At 41.2% G+C, this 17,803-nt stretch overlaps 1 protein-coding gene across 1 annotated transcript; it reads right to left on the bottom strand.

Moving 5' to 3' along the window:
* Nucleotides 1-15: 15 nt before the first annotated feature.
* Nucleotides 16-16,476, bottom strand: farsb (phenylalanyl-tRNA synthetase subunit beta). The gene is made up of 18 exons (XM_053320967.1): nt 16,378-16,476; nt 15,905-15,960; nt 15,170-15,324; nt 14,978-15,050; nt 14,736-14,851; nt 13,248-13,398; nt 13,043-13,151; nt 12,502-12,572; nt 12,358-12,419; nt 11,688-11,739; nt 11,524-11,585; nt 10,814-11,021; nt 10,635-10,715; nt 10,443-10,535; nt 9,800-9,917; nt 8,996-9,148; nt 1,349-1,496; nt 16-986 (listed from the first exon to the last, which is right to left on the bottom strand). Exons 1-18 carry the CDS (start codon nt 16,433-16,435, stop codon nt 209-211), a joined length of 2,544 nt encoding a protein of 847 aa, XP_053176942.1. The 5' UTR covers nt 16,436-16,476; the 3' UTR covers nt 16-208.
* Nucleotides 16,477-17,803: the final 1,327 nt, after the last annotated feature.

Genomic DNA, 17,803 nt, shown 5'->3' with positions numbered 1-17,803 from the left:
TAAAAGCACTGCGTCAAAAGTTAGAATGGCTTTATTGGACGTTTGAAAGCAAGAATGTTTTGTAGTCTTTTCAAATGAAGGACCTGAGATGTGGTTATTGTTTAACATGGACGTTTGAACAATGGTTGAACATTGTGTCTATCTTGAGCCAACACCAGAAAACATCAGATGGTGCCATTCAGTGAATTTATAGCAGTGTGTCTGTGATTCAGATCTTATTGAAGGCGGCCGCGTCCACAGACTGAACATATTCCTCGAAGGCGGTGATGGCTTCCTCCAGCAGATCTGTGCCCACTTTATCGTCCTCCACCACGCATCCTATCTGGAGCTTCTTGATGCCATAGCCCACTGGCACCAGCTTGGACTGCCCCCACAGTAGCCCGTCCATGGAGACGCTGCGAACGAGCTCCTCCATCTTGGCCATGTCCGTCTCGTCGTCCCAGGGCTTCACGTCGAGCAGGATGGAGGACTTGGCGATGAGAGCTGGCTTCTTGGACTTCTTGGCGGCGTACTCGGCGAGGCGTTGCTCCTTGATTCGAGCCGCCTCCGTGTTCTCGCCTTCGTCGTCCGAGCCAAATAGGTCGATGTCGTCATCGCTGGTGTTGTTTGTGGAGGCGTGGGGTGACGCTGGCAGGGCAAACTGACTCTTAGCTAACGGGAGGCTGGCTCTTTCCCTCTGGAAGGTCTTAATGTGGTTGTACCAGCGCAGGAGGTGGCAGAAGGTACGTGAGGGAGCAGAAGGGATGGTGTCGAACACCTCCGTGTCCGCCTGGGATGCCAAAAATCCTTCGATGTAGCTTTTGTCTGCCAGGAAGTCATTGAGGGCTTTGAGACCTGTTGGTGTGCTCATGTCACCAAACACGGTTTTGGTGTTGGTTGGGCGGGACACCGGAGCCTGTAGGGATTCGTCTTGCACGGGGAACTTGTGCTTGGCGACTTCCTGCATGGGGACGTCGTGTGTGAGGGGGATTTCAGCAGTGTGGCCACTGGAAGAACCAAGGCAACAAAGCAACAGGTAATGAGTCATAGAACTTAATTACCATGCACTAACCCCAAGGCACAAGTAACCTAAATTAAGACCAGGCATGCATGTACAAGCCCACACACAGATGCACACCATTCAAGAACACAATGGGGTCTTATTAAATTTTAATTCTTCTGACTTTAGTTAAAAAACAGCCTCATTCCTGATATATAAAACACAGTCTGGAAAGGTCCATTTAGTTCTCTCATGCAGCAGCCAATAAAATCATCTGCAGCACACTTCAACCACGTCACAAAACACCCAATATCTTTAATTTGCTTATTGCTTTGTAAGTATGGGTTTAATTTAGGAAGGGGAAATCACAGGAAGGGCTCGACGTCAATCTCCAGGGCGGAGCAGGGCATGGTCAGCTCGAAGCGGTTGATGACGTCTGGGTGGAGGACCCCGAGACGGCCGACGCTCTTTCCATGGACAAAGATCTCTGCGCAGCGGCCGGGGAAGAAGGTGCAATCTGAAAGAAGGAATGAATGAGAAGATGGTTTCAGAGACTGGATTTAGGGCTCGGTTCATGTGATTTAGAGGTCTAAACCTACATCTGGCTTTGATTTCTCTTGCTTAAACCTGATCACATCCTCTTGTAATAGTAACATCCTTTCAAAGTAACGATTAGAACCTTGAATAGCTTGTTTCCAATCGATTTACATCCAAACAAACTATTTTTGACCGGCGTGTTACTATCCAACATGCCGTCTGTTTGATCAGTGTGTTTCTTGGATAATTTTTCTGCCTCTTCACATAGAGCCTTCTGTGAATACTTGGAGGTTTATTTGCAGTTCATTACTGAAGCTTTTTTTTTTTTATCTTGAAGGATTTTCTTTCTTTAACCACTGATGACAACCTTGGTGTCAAAGCTTGGTGTCTTTACAAAGAAAATGAGTCAATCACAGTGTGGGAGGTACTGTGTCACCCTCCTTATTGGTGCTTCCTTGATTTTCTCCTGATAGTCATTTGTTCATCCCCATCTATGTCTTTCAAACAAATCCAAAGTCTAAAAAGGCTTCCTGTGCACCAGATTAGCCCTTTCCAAACATTCCTGGACTGAGTATTAAGCTGAATGTCTATAGTTTAGTATCAATCATTGACGAAGCAATACAATGAACACTGTTTATGTGAAATTGTCACAGGTCGTTACTCTAAAGCAGCCCCCTCCAGAGGCTATTTGACCATAATTGGATTTTCTGTCTTCACAGAACTTCTGATTAAAATGTAATGGTCCAATACGTGCCACAATCATGAGTAAAGGTCCCTGAGACAAATGATTCGGTCTGGATGGAATAAAAAAATCCATCAGTAGTGAGATGAAATCATTCACTTGTTGATGTGAGAGGCGTTTGCTCACTTTGTTCAAAAAATACTGACGAGCAAAAAGACAGAAAGACAGGCTTGTCAAGAGCTTAAACAAGATACATGAGGTTGCTATGACAACAGCCCCACACAGCAGAGAAACTGCTTTCTCCCATAGTGCAACGCTCCTTCCCACGCTGCCTTGCTAATGGGTTCCAGATCCCACTGCTTAGATGTTTACTCATCACTATGGATGAAGGCTTCCAAAACACATGGACTGTACTTTCAAAACTGTTTGTGTTTTGTGTGTGCACATGCATGCAAGTGTGAGGAGCAACTAAAAGAAAGGCAATTCAACCATTTTCTTTCACTTGCCTGCGCTGTGTCTGTTAGGTGCATTAAAATCGGTGGAATGTGCTTGCGTCGATTCACGCGTCATCGCACTTGTACCATGAGCGGGATGCCATGGCAACTATATAAATAGCTCTGGTACATCTTAAATAACCAATCAGTCAATGAAAATCCTACACTTGAGCCAGGCCACTTTCCGCCCACTCTCCTCCAACTTTCAACAAAGCTTTCAAGCAGGATGGAGAGTTAGACTGATGCATCAGATAACCACTTGAACTGAGGGTATTGCTATTATAGGTACCATCATCATTTAGTCAATTGAACAGAGAACTCACACAGGTTCTTACCAGAGCCAGCAAAATGTGCAGTGAAACAAGTGTCTCATCCAGGATTAAAGGTACACTATGCAGGATTTTTTTTAAGACACTTGAAAGTCTCAATCATCACTTACGACCCACTATAAGTCTGTGGCAGTGTATTTATCTGCAGAGACCTTGTACTCTGCCTGTATTTTAATATTATTTTATTATTTTGATTTTGATTTATGTGTTCGGGCTTCTGGGCATTAACCTTTGTGCAGCAGGTGTGTGGCCCCCAGCCAATAACAGCCTGCAGGGTGTAAGGTCGGAACTTGGAAGTGTATAAAGAGCAGGTTACATCACTGTCATCCGCTTTCTGTCTCTGTGTAATCTATCTAGTACAGGAAAGAACATCTGTATCTCTGTATGTATGTCCTTCACGTATCACAAGATCTGTTCATCCGATCGACTCCACACTTAGAGGGTGTATGGCTGGGGACTCATAAGAGTGCAGTGTCAAATTTGGCGCAATTTGGACTTACAAAATATTCAATATTAATAAAGTGAATAAACCAGCAATCATCGAGTTACTCTGCTGTGTACAGGGGCAGGGTGGGACTTTAAGGGCTCTGCCAACTGGCTCAAGCATGTCAGGAAGAGAGTTTATTTATGCTTTAGAACGTAATCACTGTTAAACAATCAGAAAATTAAGTTTTATTTATTGGGCTTTGTTCTCGCCAGCAATGCTTGTTCTCTTCAACTTTTTAAATCGCCTGACCGCTGCTGCCCTCTCGCTCGCTCAACTGGGGAGAAGGAACCAACTTTCAATGCTGTGTATTTCCATGAGCCAAAACTGATATTCAGAATGTTTTCAGTGTTGACCAATGTCAAAAATACACAAATATATTCAGTTTACAATGATAAACAACAGGAAAAGGCTGGAATTCCTCACATTTCAGAAGCTGGAACTGGATGATGATTTTCACAAAAAAAAAGACTAAAAATTATTTAAGTGGCTAACTAATTCTCTGTTGATCATCTAACACAAGTTCAATTATGTTAAATGATTATTGGAGACTTTCAGGGGATTTCAATGTTGAGCTTTAAGGTGTTTGCCATTTTCGAGGCTTTTCATGCACAGAATATATTTCTGGGAAATAAAATACTAAAATGTGTTGAAAAAAGATTCAATTAAAGGCTATCCAGTTTAATTCCAGGTCCTGCTTCTGCAGTTTTGTCCAACTCTGAGTTTTCGTAACATTGTGTTCATTAAAGTAATTGCTGAATGACATCTCTAAAATAAAGTCGACAAATCTCATGAAAAGACCAAAACCAACAATGTGTGACAGGTCCAGAATTCATACTTTAATGTCTAGAAAGACTAGCTGGGCAAAATAACTTCTAGCAAACAATTCTCTAACAGAATTTAATAATGCATTTGCAGGCGACTATTTTCAGCAGCTGGTTAATACACATTTGGTGCTTAGGTGAGCATTTCTAGCAGCAGATTTTAGCTACACAGACAAAACTTGTTAGAAGGTTCAGTTCATTGTTGGTTTTGGTCATTTAGGAATAAAATGAACGTAGAATAGCACTGTTATTATGCTTAAAACAACAGTTTAGCTTGACACTTTGTTTGGTGGTAAACCTGAGATTAAGTGCTCCTGAAATGTATAGGAAGACTCTTTCATTGTACAGGAAAACTGCGTGAGCACAACTATGCCAAGTTCAGTAGGATGACCAATGAGGACATTCTTTGGTAATATAACCGCTCTCTTTCATATTCATGTCCAAGTACATTCGGCTAATCAGGGGGGTTGTTTAACACCTGACTTATTGTCTGACAGCTGACTTCTTTCTAGCAATGTCACCGACCAGATCTCACTTTGTTTGTACAATTTCATTATATCATACTTAAACTCAAGACTTCAGTTGTAAATAACCAGAATTATACTTTAAACAAAACTTAAATAGCAGCTGGAGCCTTAGGAAATACATATAGGCTGAACACAAGGTCGATTACTGAAGAAAGAAGAGCACAGGAACACAGGAACTCTCCTGACAAAGAGTGTATGGGCCAAGACCGTGCATTGGACACAGTTGTTAAGTGAAACACAGGCATCTGTCTCTTAAGTGGTCTCTTCCTCCACTTGTGATCCCCCTCGCTCATTACTTCATCTTTTTCTCCGTGCTGACTGGACGAAAACTCGGCTGACATGTATTCCCTTTGCGGGGGCACGTGAGCCGCTTCACCCTCGCTGTGCTGGGAGTGACGGTGATGGACGTGGACGCATCCTGAGGGGTGCGTATCTGTGTCAGGTGAGCTCTTAAGACTGGGTCGAGACCTCGTAATGGGGTCGAGGACACGCTGACTTATGCGGTGGAGGGATTAGGCTAATGGTTCCTCGAGTGCGGAAAAAAAAAAACGGCAAAGAGGACTGAGTGGATGTCCAGTGTGTTGTGTGCATTACAGAGAGAGCGTGTCCTTTTAAGCATGTGCGCCTGTCAGATGGACGGTCAAAGCACCCATGGGTGGGTGTCACACAGCATGTCCCCGTTTCTCTGGTTGCTCGGCACTGCAGTGGGGTGACGTGACTCCCGTGTGCTCTCCCACACTGCAGACTTCACAGGCTCTCACCCCCTTTTTATTGCTTACGTCTCCAGCCGTCGCTCTGTCGCTCTCCTGTCATTACCGCCGCCCCCGCCCCACCCTTCTATTTTTCTGCACTCTCTAGTCTCATATCATGTCTTCTTCCGCTTCCCTGTCTGCCGTCCCCCCCTTCCTCGCTGCTCTCATTCACTTGATACTTGAGCCCATTGATTTGCAGTCTGAATGGGCCAGCAGACCCAGAGTGGATAGCCTGCAGTGTGACCTTGGAGCATGCGAGCCAAGTGGAGAGGGGGGGTAGAGAGAGAGCGAGAGAGAGAGAGAGGAAGGCAGGAGGGGAGGAAGCATTAAGAAAAGGAATCCAAAACTCAAAATGATGTATGAGAGTCTCTCTGGGAAAAAAAACTGGAATCAAAATGCACGCTGATCCACCCCCCACTCCCCCCCCAGCGGTGCCTTAGATCCTCTGGCGGAACCTCCCCCCGCCCCCCCACCCGAATACTGATCTCACAGGAACACATCAGCCTCGTTTGGGAAGATGAAACCTCACTGAGTCACACCGTCAAATATCTGCCTTGCTGGACAACAGGACGTGACAGCCATCACATTGGGGTTCCATTTAAATGCAACTCCATCATGAAGCGTTTATTGTGCCAGTGGCATGTCAGCGCTGGTTAATATAACCGGACTGTGAGAAATAAAATGAACTTGTGCGGTGTGTAAAACGGCCTTTCAGAGGAAATCTCGTCAAAATCTCTCAGGAGAGCTCTGATGCAACATGACTCACGCGGCCATCTCGTTCACGATGACTTAAGAGAGAAAACCTTTAAAACTTTTTTGGAAGTGCGCGCTCGGGCTCAGATGCGTTACATTATTAGAGACACCGTGAAGTTGTCTGAAATCAGTTCTTGGCCTGCAACCTCTGAATCGCAAGTGCTGATATGACACAATTGATTTTTATTGAGCGGAATGACGACAGGAACATTGCACGTCAACGCTATTCGGTTTCTCCCTCGTCTTCTAAAAAGGAGAGAGAGAACAGCGTTGCCCTGATTCATTAAGGAGGGGGGCGGGAGGAGGGACAAGGGGGGGGGTGAGGCCATTGCTGATGTTGGAGGTACAACAGAAGACAAATTAAATAGAGCAGAGTGAACTGTGGCTCAGAAGGAGTAACACGCCAGTTTTACCACAGATGTTAAATTGCTTTCAGAGAGTTTGTAAAAAAGAAAAAAAAAAACATAACACCTGTTTCTCCTTAGTCTGTTTTACTTAGTTTTTTAAAGTGGTTTCTTATTTTAAATGGGCTTAAAACGATCAATCACTGCGTGCAATAAGTTGTACAACACATTCTACTAAAACTCCTGAAAAAGTTACCTATTTGTTTAATTCCCTGTCGTCTCCTGTCTGGACTATAAAACCTTTTAAGACTCAGTGTACAACAGCTGTTAGGACCAGTTGGAAACATGCGTTAAACAGTTAATTAAAAAAACGACTATTGTGTCATTAAAGTTGCCCAGTAGACTCTTCTTGGCACTAAACACACTTATGTTTCTATTCAGTGTTTCTCACTTTACATTTATAAAGCTGCTTTTTGTCATATTTAACACAGCTTTGTTTAACTGTTGGTAACTCTTGGTTGTCTGCTTATCTGCCTTTGTTGATACAACGCTATGCTACTCTGAATTTGTGTTGTAGAATAAAGCAAATCTATATTAATGTGTATTGTGACACTTGCATGTGTGCGTATGACGACACAAACCAGAGATCCACTCTTCAAATCACTGCTTCACAGTTAGGCCTGTGTGTTGCATTTATTCATTCACTGTCTGTCATTCAGTATCCTCATCCTTCAGTCTTCTTGTTAAACACAGTCGCTCTATTCAACTTTTTTTTGTCTTCCAGCCAGTTTCTAGTTCTGAGGGCAGCAAGATGGAGCCGTTTCTGCTCTTTGCTGTAATTTAAATGTAATATTTTGGGTTAGGGTTGTTTGGCCCTTTTTATACTACTTGTTATTAGGCCTGTCACGATAACTACTTTTGTTGGACGATATCTTGTCGTCTGTTATTTGAAGATCATTTTATACCACTGATATAACAATAATATAATAGCATGATAATGCAAAGGGGGGTGGGATTGGAGATTGGTCGCTACACTTCTTTAAAAACACAGACTGCCATTATGACTTGGGAATTATTTACCTTTAATTCTTCTGCAGTCTCCACTCAGGACATCACAGTGAGGAATGGAGGACACTACTCGCTTAGCCAATGTGACATGAATAGCCTGTTAGATGTGAAGTGTGGCAGACCTTGATCATCAAAAAGTGATCACGGTCATGTCCATGTATCGTATGATAAGTCCATATATAGACACGATGATGTTGATAATTACATTATTGTTCAATAAGTTGATAATGTGACAAGCCAAACTAGTGGTCAAAAACTATGTAGGGTATCTTTAAGTACTTCTTTTAACAAGTCACAAAATGTAACTAGAAGATGAATGAACAATGTATTGTCACACTATGAAAACTAACATATTTAAAATATTATAAATTGTTCATTTCTATCATTTAAAGCTACAGAAATAACTTTCCCATGCTAAAGTGACATTAGTATCACCATTAGTGGTGTTAGCATCACTTTAAGCCATGTGTCTACTGCCCATATCTGTCTGGATTTTGGAGAGACATTAGCTGAAAGCAACAGATGACAACAGATGGAGGAGGTCAAGAGGGGAAGACGGGGAACATTTTTCACTTGAATCATTCTGTCATAAAGATGTACTGCAGATGGGAATTATGACTGTATTTATCTGGAGTATTTATAATGCTGTGTAAAGGTTTATCCAGGTCAAATGATATGAGTTAGAGAGTGAAATATCCAGACATGTTAACTAGATTTATCAAACCATATCTTTACCTTGTATATTTGGGCTACTCTGCCTTTATCTCCACCAGAGATCAATATTAGATGTTTTCTCCTGTGTGCCTCTCCATAGATCTAAACTAACCACCTATGTTGCAAGTATATTTCGAGTTGAAAGAAATTGCGCATGTCACTACCATGGAAACTGTGCCCCTCCGCACCCCCCCTCCCCCAAAATAAAAATTGGGAGCATGATGCCTTGGTAACAAGCACAACAATGCAACAGATGCTGCTAGTCATAGACTGGATTTACATAATCTCAATAAAAAAGCCTCCTATTAATCTCACATGACCACGGTTCATCTGTGCACCATGCTGCTGTGTAAATCAACTGTTTTAGATCACGAGAGCTACAAAATCTGTCACTGCATTAATCCAGTCTGAAGATCTTTACCACCTTTGGTACAAGTACATTCCTATTGAGCTAGTTGTTGGTTTCCACCCCCCTCCATCCCTTTCTCCCTTTCTCCCTGGGCTTTACCGTCTGCGGCCTGGATGTGGTAGCCGTCTCCGTGGGCTGCCTTCACCTCCAGCAGCTGCATGGTCCGGTCCAGCAGGCCGTGGATCACCTCGAAGCCCGGACTCTTGTTGTAGTAAACGGCGCAGAGACGCCGACTGTTCCTCGCCCCGACATCTGGTTGGTGGGATGAGGAGGACAGAGCGTTAGAGAGAAGCCAAGGAGGAGCACTTAGTGATGCCGACTATGCTAGATTGTTTTTTCCTTAATTTTATTTGTCATATTTATGTCAAAGTAACCAGCTGGTTGTCTATGGTAGCCCGAATGTGACTCAGAGCTACATTCTTGTGCAATATTCTCAAGCACTTTATTCAGCTGTTTCATATTCAGCTGTGTTTAGTATAGTATTGTGTAGTACTGTATTTTATTTCCCCTCTGGTCATGTGTCGCCTGCTCTGATGATGTTGTTGTGTGGGAGTGAATGTTGTTGTTTACTGTGTGTTTATGTGAGGTTGGGCTCGTAGAAACTGAATTGCCCCTCGGGGATAAATAAAGCTGAATCTGAATCTGAATGGATCAGAATGTGGTCAGATTCCTCATTTATTGAAAGCAATCATTCACATGGAATTAAGCAAGCCCCCCCCCACAAAACAACACATTTGAAACTTGATATATTACACTGGAATTTCAAAAAACTATTAACAGCTTCTGTTAAAAAAACATAAGTATCTAAACTGGATTTAATAGCCAGTTTTAAGAGTCTTATGTATGTGTTATGTAAGTAAAAACTCTCTTTCTCCATCACTTCTCACACATGCAGACGCCTACCTTTGCTCTCATCCTTCAGCACCACGTCAGATATCTCAAACAGTTTGAGGGGAAGGGGCATCTTCCTGTTGGCAGCTATCGTCTTCAGCAGGCCTGGCAGCAAGGTGGTGCGCGCCACCTGGTGGAGAGACACGGCGGTTTGATTAGAAACATGGTGGAAACCCTGTTGAGGCGAAGAGGGCACACTCTTGTGGAGAAATAACGATATGACTGAGGAGAGTGTGAAACATCTTTCACTTGGTTTTTGTTGAGTGTTTGACTTTTCAATGTTTGTTTGTTTAAAGTTGTTTTATTTATGGGACACTCTGCGTTACCTAGGTTACACACCGTCTTCATTTCTATCATCTGCTGCTGGTCTATTGGAAAGCTAAAAACTCATCTATTCACTTTTTTTTGTTGCCACTTTTACTATTTTTACAATTTTAGAATGACTACTATTTTTATTTTCCATCTTATATTACATTCATGTTTCTTTTTCTTTCCTCTTTCTTTTTTAACATTGCTCTATGCTCCTTTTAAGCCCTTTTAATGTGACGTACTTGGTGTATGTCATGTCTTTTGTTGTAAAGCACTTTGAGGTGCATTTCTTGAATGAAAGGTGCTATACAAATAAAGTTATTACCATTATTATTATTATTATTACCTGGAACTCTGCCGTCTTGGGGTTGGAGATGTGAACTGCCTTCGTTTCTGAGATCTTCTTCCCAAGCTTGTCTGATATATCTTCTTGAGAACACTATAGAAAAAAAGAAGAAGGAAATATATATAGCATTTTCATGCGTGTGTTTTTTCGTGTGTGTGTGTGTGTGTGTGTGTGTGTGAATCTCCTTCTTACCAGGGCAAAGTTAAGAGCCTCTGTGAATCCAGCAGCTGCCAGGTCTTGTCTCAGAAGCTCTGTCAGTTTATTCAGTGGGAACTATGAACAAACACAGACAGATGCACACATCACACATTTGATGATCTATGATGCTGTTTGGTTAGACGCACGGCCAACATGTGCACGCAGGAGCAAACCTGGTTGGCTACGGTGTATGTGCGTGGCGCGGTGCGGGGGATGTTGTTGAAGCCGTAGGCCATGGCGGCGTCCTCCATGATGTCACAGGCGTGGATGATGTCAGAGCGTATGGGCGGGATCTCTACCTCGATCTCGTCTCCGTTACCGGTCGGCTGGGAGTTCAGACACATCCTGGTGAGCAGCTGGGCGATTTTCTCGGTTGATTCGCTGACAGAAGAAAAGAAAACAAACACTGTACGTCATGGGGTGTGATTTATCTTTGTGGAGATGTGCTGTGGAGTGGGTGGAGCGGGTGGAGCTTCACAGAATACAATTTAAAGAAGTGGATGAGAAGTTATCAGATTACAAGAAATAACAAGTAGGCCTGTCACAATAATTATGGATCATTAGAGCAACTGTGTGTAACAAGAAATGAAAGCTGAGAATAATGAATGACAGATAGCGAATGGATAAATGATACACACTTCACATCTATGCTGTCTGTCTGTGTGTGTGTGTGTGTGTGTGTGTGTGTGTGTGTGTGTGCTCTAAAACAGACTTTAGTTTAATGTAGGATTAGTTGCACTCAATTGTGTAAGACTGCACAGATCTGCCTAATTAATCTGGTAATTCTACTAATTTGCCTTGACATGTTGGTGTAAACTTTACGATCATGAATGCATCATGTTCACCCAGCAGGCTCTTTTACGTTTTTACTAAATAAACTTACTTGATGCCGACTTTGCGGTTGATAAACTCGCTGGACAGCTTCTCCTTCCTGTAGGCCAGCTCCTAAAAGTACAAACCATGAAATGAAAGCAGGGAGTTAAGGAGGAAATTTAAAAAAAAAATAAAAAAGACAAGAGGACAAGATGATTGTAGTGAATACAGTACTGGGTAGATGCAGGTCTTGCCATCTGGATACACCACTTCAGCTTCCTCCACCCTGAAAGAGCAAGAGAGAAGAAAACATCACCATCACTATTGTCCTACAGCCATTTATTGAACTTATATAATAGAACTAGGCATATTTTTATCAGTTCATTTAAAGAGAATAAATCAATATCTATAACAAAGAGAAGAGAAAGAGAAATGAAAGAGTGGATTAGTGTTTAACATGTGATTATTGTTAAGTATTGGCTAATGCTGACCAGATTTCATGCTGCTTGAAGATGAATAAAAAATGCGCTTGGCACTTAATTTATCACTGGGAGATGGTGGTGGCCACACCCTAACAGCTGATGTCAAAGCTTGGGTCATGCTCAGCTTAGACGAGGCTAACAGGAAGTTGATAAATTAATTATAGCGTATTGGAAAATGGGGGCGAATCTTCAAATCTGAAGAGTGTGTATTTGACTGGAGGAAGAAAAAAAAAAGGCTTTTAACCAGGTCCAGCTGACAGCTGATGGAGAGCAGCTGCTGTGACATCAGCTGAGTCGGGCGTAGCCAGTAGTGAGCCACCAAACCAACCAACCAGAGTAATTAAACACATTCACATTGCTTTTTTGTTTTTTTAAATGATCAAAACCCTTTTGTGTCCTTACGAGACCAACATGTGACTCACGTGAAAGGCTGTGCACAGTACTCGCTGAACATGGTGACCATCATGTCCAACACGATCTTTGCCTGGAGAAACATGGTCAAGATTAGTCAAAGTTTCATGTTAACGCTGATAGAACTTTTTATGTGATTTTCCTCTCAGTTGTACCTTGGTTACGTCTGTTGCCGTACACTCGATGAAGACGTTCTTTGTCTTTAGAGAGATTTTTGAGTGGTCCCCTGGGAAAAAAAAGAAAAAGATTGCCATTTTAGAACAGAAGACAAAGCTGATTTTTTACTATTTTCTAAGAAACTGTAGGTTAAGCTTTTTGACAGTTTTGAATATCTTTCGATGTTAGAAAAACTGAAACTACATATTTCCATGCCGGTGTGAGAGATCTTGGATATTTGTGTGTATAATCTGGGTTTCCACTAGGTGTGAATGCACCACGGTTTTGCCCCACCCTCTGCACAGCATATTAGAAGTGCAGTGTAGTGTACTCTGGGCAAGCAATATGCCTTTTAAATGAAGTTGTACTGTTAATACGGTAATTACAGCAACCCAATAAATCTGAACAAGTGCCTTTAGACCACCGTAATAACTGTAATAATAATAATAATAATAATAATAATAACAGATGTTTCCAAGCTCCCAATTTCATAAAAAGACATGAAATGAAGCCATAGGAGAAAACAGACTAAGTGCTCACCATTGATGATGGGAGGCATGGACAGGACAATGCCGTTGCTGTCGTAGATGACGGGGTACGCGGGCTTGTCTTCAATAATGTGAAGGTAGTGCCTCAGGTGGCTGTCTGTCTGTAGGAGCCAAGAGAACAACAACCATGGGTTAGAAAAAGCTCAAAAGAAACAAACTTCCTCTTCTAAGCAGCATCCAGCCATTGAGCTACTCACCTTGTAGAGGCTCATGAGCTGGGTAGCTGTGTACTCTTTGGTCTGGTTGAGAGGTTTGAAGCTGATGTCTGCAGGAGCTTTGGCGGTGTATGTGAAAGGACCTGTGATGGTATCCAGGTCGTGGGTCCCAATCGCAACCAGGCTCCTCTTCCTGCACAGACAATAGTTAACACATTCATATTATTGAAATGATGGTGATTTTTTATCAACAGCTTCTTTGATAAGGTGATGGTGTGAGGTGTGCTTTTGCAATGGTGTAGGAGGAAACTGATGATATGGTGTCACATTCTCCATTTGTAAAGGAGGGAACAATATGCATTACTGCAATTATTAGCTCATTAATTGAATGGTGGAAAATTAATCAACTATTTAGTCATTTTTAAAGCAAAAATGCAAGTATTTGTAGGTGTAACTTGTCAAATATGGGGACATGAAACTTTTCTGTGTCATAAATGATAATAAACTGAATATATTTGGATTTTAGATCGTTAATCAAACAAATCAAGACATTGAAAGACATCACATTGGGATCTAAAAATCATACATACTGTATATATTTTACTATCGTCTGTCATTTTATAGACAAAATGATTAATGTAGTAATTAGTTGTAAACCTGATATGTTTGTATTAGTGTAATGAATGAATACATTACCAATGCAACAGTCTAGACAGAAAAACAGTAACATATGACTTCATTCTACTGTAATATGTCAGTATCACAGTTTATCTACATTAATTCTGTTATGCAAGCAGATAATGTAGTAATGTAAGTAATATTCAGTGTTTCCTGCAGAATCAGATTCTATTTGTGGTGGCAGCTAGCGAGGTGGTGATTTTATAGAATTCCCTATGTAAAAATGTTTTAAAGTAAATATGATTGCTGAGTTTACGAGGTGCACTTGAATGCACCATGAAATCATTCATTTTTAATTGTCTATGGTCAGCTTTACAAAGAGATGTAGACACACAATTGATCTGTAAGTGTTTACGTGTTTAAGTGGCGATCTCTCAAGTCTACTTGGCATGATGTGACTGCAGGGTAAAAGCATAGCAGGGTGTTTGTGTGCAGTGGGGGAAGGAGGAGTCACTGCAGATGTCTCTGTCTTTTTTGGGAGTATATCAGAGGAAGGAGCATGAGGAGGAGAGAAAATCAATTTGTAGCGGACAAAGTTTTTGTATGGCAGGTTGCCACATAAATGTATGTACAGGAAACCCTTTTGTTAATTGCTCACATTACATCCTCAAATCTTTGTGCCCATCATCTGTGCAACATCTGTTAATTTTCAGTGAAATACTTCAGTCAGTAAAGTACCATTAAAGGAAACAAAACGTGAACATGTGGCTAAAAAATGTGTGGTAGCATCTGTATGGTGCTTGGAGACAGATTCAGATTACATACGGCAGGTACATCTGTCACACTGCTACACAGAGAAGGTGACAGTAAGTATTCCAGGTATGATGTCATTGTGACAGCTGCTCCTCTCACCTGCAGATGTTCTGATGCAGTTTCTCCTGCAGCTCGATGAAGCTGTCATAGCGCTCCTGTGTGAAGGTGATGTTCCTCAACACTGCCGCCACAGCATGGGGTCGCACTGCTGCCGTCTGTGCAGAATAAACATAATGATAACAAACCACCTGATTACTAATGTAATAAACACATTTATTTGATGACACCTTCAGGCCACAAGCTGTTTGATGCCATTAAAAACTGTGAATGTTAGCACCTACCTCTTTAGTGATAATCAGCTTCTGAAGCTCCCCGCTGGCTGGTTTGACACGTCTGTAGCGAGGGGCCTCCAACCTAAAACATTAATACAATCTCTGTAGCAATAGTAAAGCAAGTCTGCATGCACCACACTCATGATGGATTGAATGATCTGAATGATGTTTTACATGGTGTGAAACAGGGTCAGCACTCACTTATTCTTGAAGACCTGCAGTCCACGGACCAGTCCCTCCAGACACAGCAGGTCATAGCGGTTAGCTGGTACATCGATTTTGTACAGGATGACATCAGAAGCTCCTGTTGCTTTGGAGTCCCCCTGCTCCCTGCTGATGATCTCCTTCTCTGAGGTCTGGGGGAAAAAAGAGTTCAGCAGTTAAGACAGGTTCACAATTGGAACATGTCATAATCATTCCTCATGTTCATACTGACAATCCCTTCATAATGCACTTACAATGTAAGTGATGGATGACAAAATCCACAGTCCTTCTTTTGCGTAAAAATGTATTGCAAAGTTGATTTGAAGCTAATATGAAGCTTCAGTCATACAAATGAGTCAAATCAAGTCTTCTACGTTTCAACGTTACAGTCGTTAGAGCCAAAGTCTCTTTTTTTGTTACTATACTTCCACCACAGCTCAGCAGGGAAACACAAAGAGGGAATTTGATGCTAAGAAGACTGTAAATGTGTCAGATATCACTTGATATGACTAACTCACACTGCTGAAGCTGAATATAAGTTTCACATCTACTTTTAAATGACTGTGTGGACACACTGTGGATTTTGTCCTCCATCACTTTACATTGAAAGCACATTTAAAGGAGATCTTTTAATAGTCTGTATGAATGAATCTCTCCAGAAGGGGACTGTTTATGACTGTCAAACAGAGGTGAATGATGAAAAATGACACTCATTCATTTGATTAAACTTACAATTTCATCTAACTCCAGTCCGAATTCAAAGCACAGCTCGTCAAACTCCTCATCGGCTGAAACCAGAGAAACACACACACTGTTTAAACAAGTTTATATATAGTGTTAAGTTCCTTCTCCATCAGTTCAAACTCTCCTTCACTGTTCTCAATGAAACGCCAGCAGAGGGGAGTATGATGCAATCACGTTGACATACAAAAACCGAGATGTCACACACATATGCACTCATTTACACTATTATTATTTTATTAGCACACACAGCATGAAAACGCTGAACCTTAAGTTATGACTCCTGCCTGAAATATGATCAAACATTTCAATTTCTCATTCAAAACACATAGAGCGACGTCAGCTAGCAAGCTATCTCATGTTAGCCACTGGTGAGCAGCTGCTGCCTTTTAGAGCCAAAATGTTGTTATATGACGAGACAGACAGTTTGTCCGCCACTTTAATATGTTGTAGATATGACTCACTGTATGTTTTTCCCAAAGCTGTAAAGAGAAGATCCCTTTTTACACCGACTGTCGGCATGTTTGCTGCTAATCCTGTTCCTCAGCCCCGTGGAAAAGGACCCCTATCACTCGGCTGTAGGTTGTCTAAGGCGGTGCCTGACTAAAAAACAGATTTTTCACCTCCAGTATTTTTTCATTAGAAACATTGTATCCACTTCTAATCGTTTGAGGATACATTGAAAATCACATCCAAAATGATAGTTCTTGTCTTCGCCACAGATACGTGATAATACTAATCTCATTGTTGATGGATTATAGCTGTGTAAATGATGATGAGCCCATATATATTATTGTTTGTATGAACTTTGTAATGGATTACGTTATGTATTAGAACCTTGGTGCTTTTTAACCATGCATATATAAGGAAATATGAATATATATATTTATATTTCACTGTAGCCTATTATTATATGTGCATTACATAGCCATGTATTATAGATGGTTTGGGTTTGTATGTACATTGGGATGTATTGAATGGAAATGGGGTCTGTGTTATGAGCAAATGCTTCAGCCTACACATTTTTGGTCATTTTTCCGTTTTGGTTTGGCAGTATTTCTAAGGTAGGTCAGGGACTAGGAACAAGGCATATGATTATTTACTATATTTATACATGTGTCTGACTAAAATAAACTTGAAAATTAGAAACTTGATTTTAAATCTGTCATTATTAATTTATTATTTTTATGTGCCCCATGTACATTAATGTAACTAATTGTCATCTTTTAAAACAATCATTTACCAATTGCTTTCCAGTGATGTGACGCATTTAAAAAAATAACTTAATGCAACAGAAAATGACAACTGCAGGGCGCAGAGAAAGCAGCCTATTCTCAAGGAGAACATACATATATATCTCTTGATATCATTCAAATTAAGTGCACAACAACCTTAATCAAAACAACTTTTCATTACTTAACCAAAAAAAAAAAATGTTTTCATATTACACATGTAGGTATGTTATTGTCATAATGTCATGATGCAGCCTGTTAAATACAACCAGCAGCTCATATATAATTATGTGACACTCTACACTCAAAGTCATGATTGTGTACTGTGAGGACACACCAGGGGCACCATGCTTTTCAAAAAGAACTAACATTTTCCACTTTGTGAGCCTGAGGAGATCAGTCTCAGCGCAGTGTTTCTGGTGAAGGCCAGACTGTATTTTATGAAATGTATTTCCATTATCTAGCACATCTAATAGTTGCCTAGAGACCACATTTCAAGGATTTTAGACAACAGACAGAGTTAGAGATGGACATAGATTTCTGTAAAAGTAAAAGATCAGATGCTGAATGTGCTTTAGATAATGATGCACACAGTATCAAGAGAGTTATTCACATCAATAAACCTGTCTCAGTAGATGAATAGATGACATCTGCATAA

Source organism: Scomber japonicus, chromosome 6 (genome assembly GCF_027409825.1).
Source record: "Scomber japonicus isolate fScoJap1 chromosome 6, fScoJap1.pri, whole genome shotgun sequence".
Lineage (NCBI taxonomy): Eukaryota > Metazoa > Chordata > Actinopteri > Scombriformes > Scombridae > Scomber > Scomber japonicus.
The sequence above is the reverse complement of the archived record's forward strand: the minus strand, read 5'-3'. Positions and strand labels throughout refer to the sequence as shown.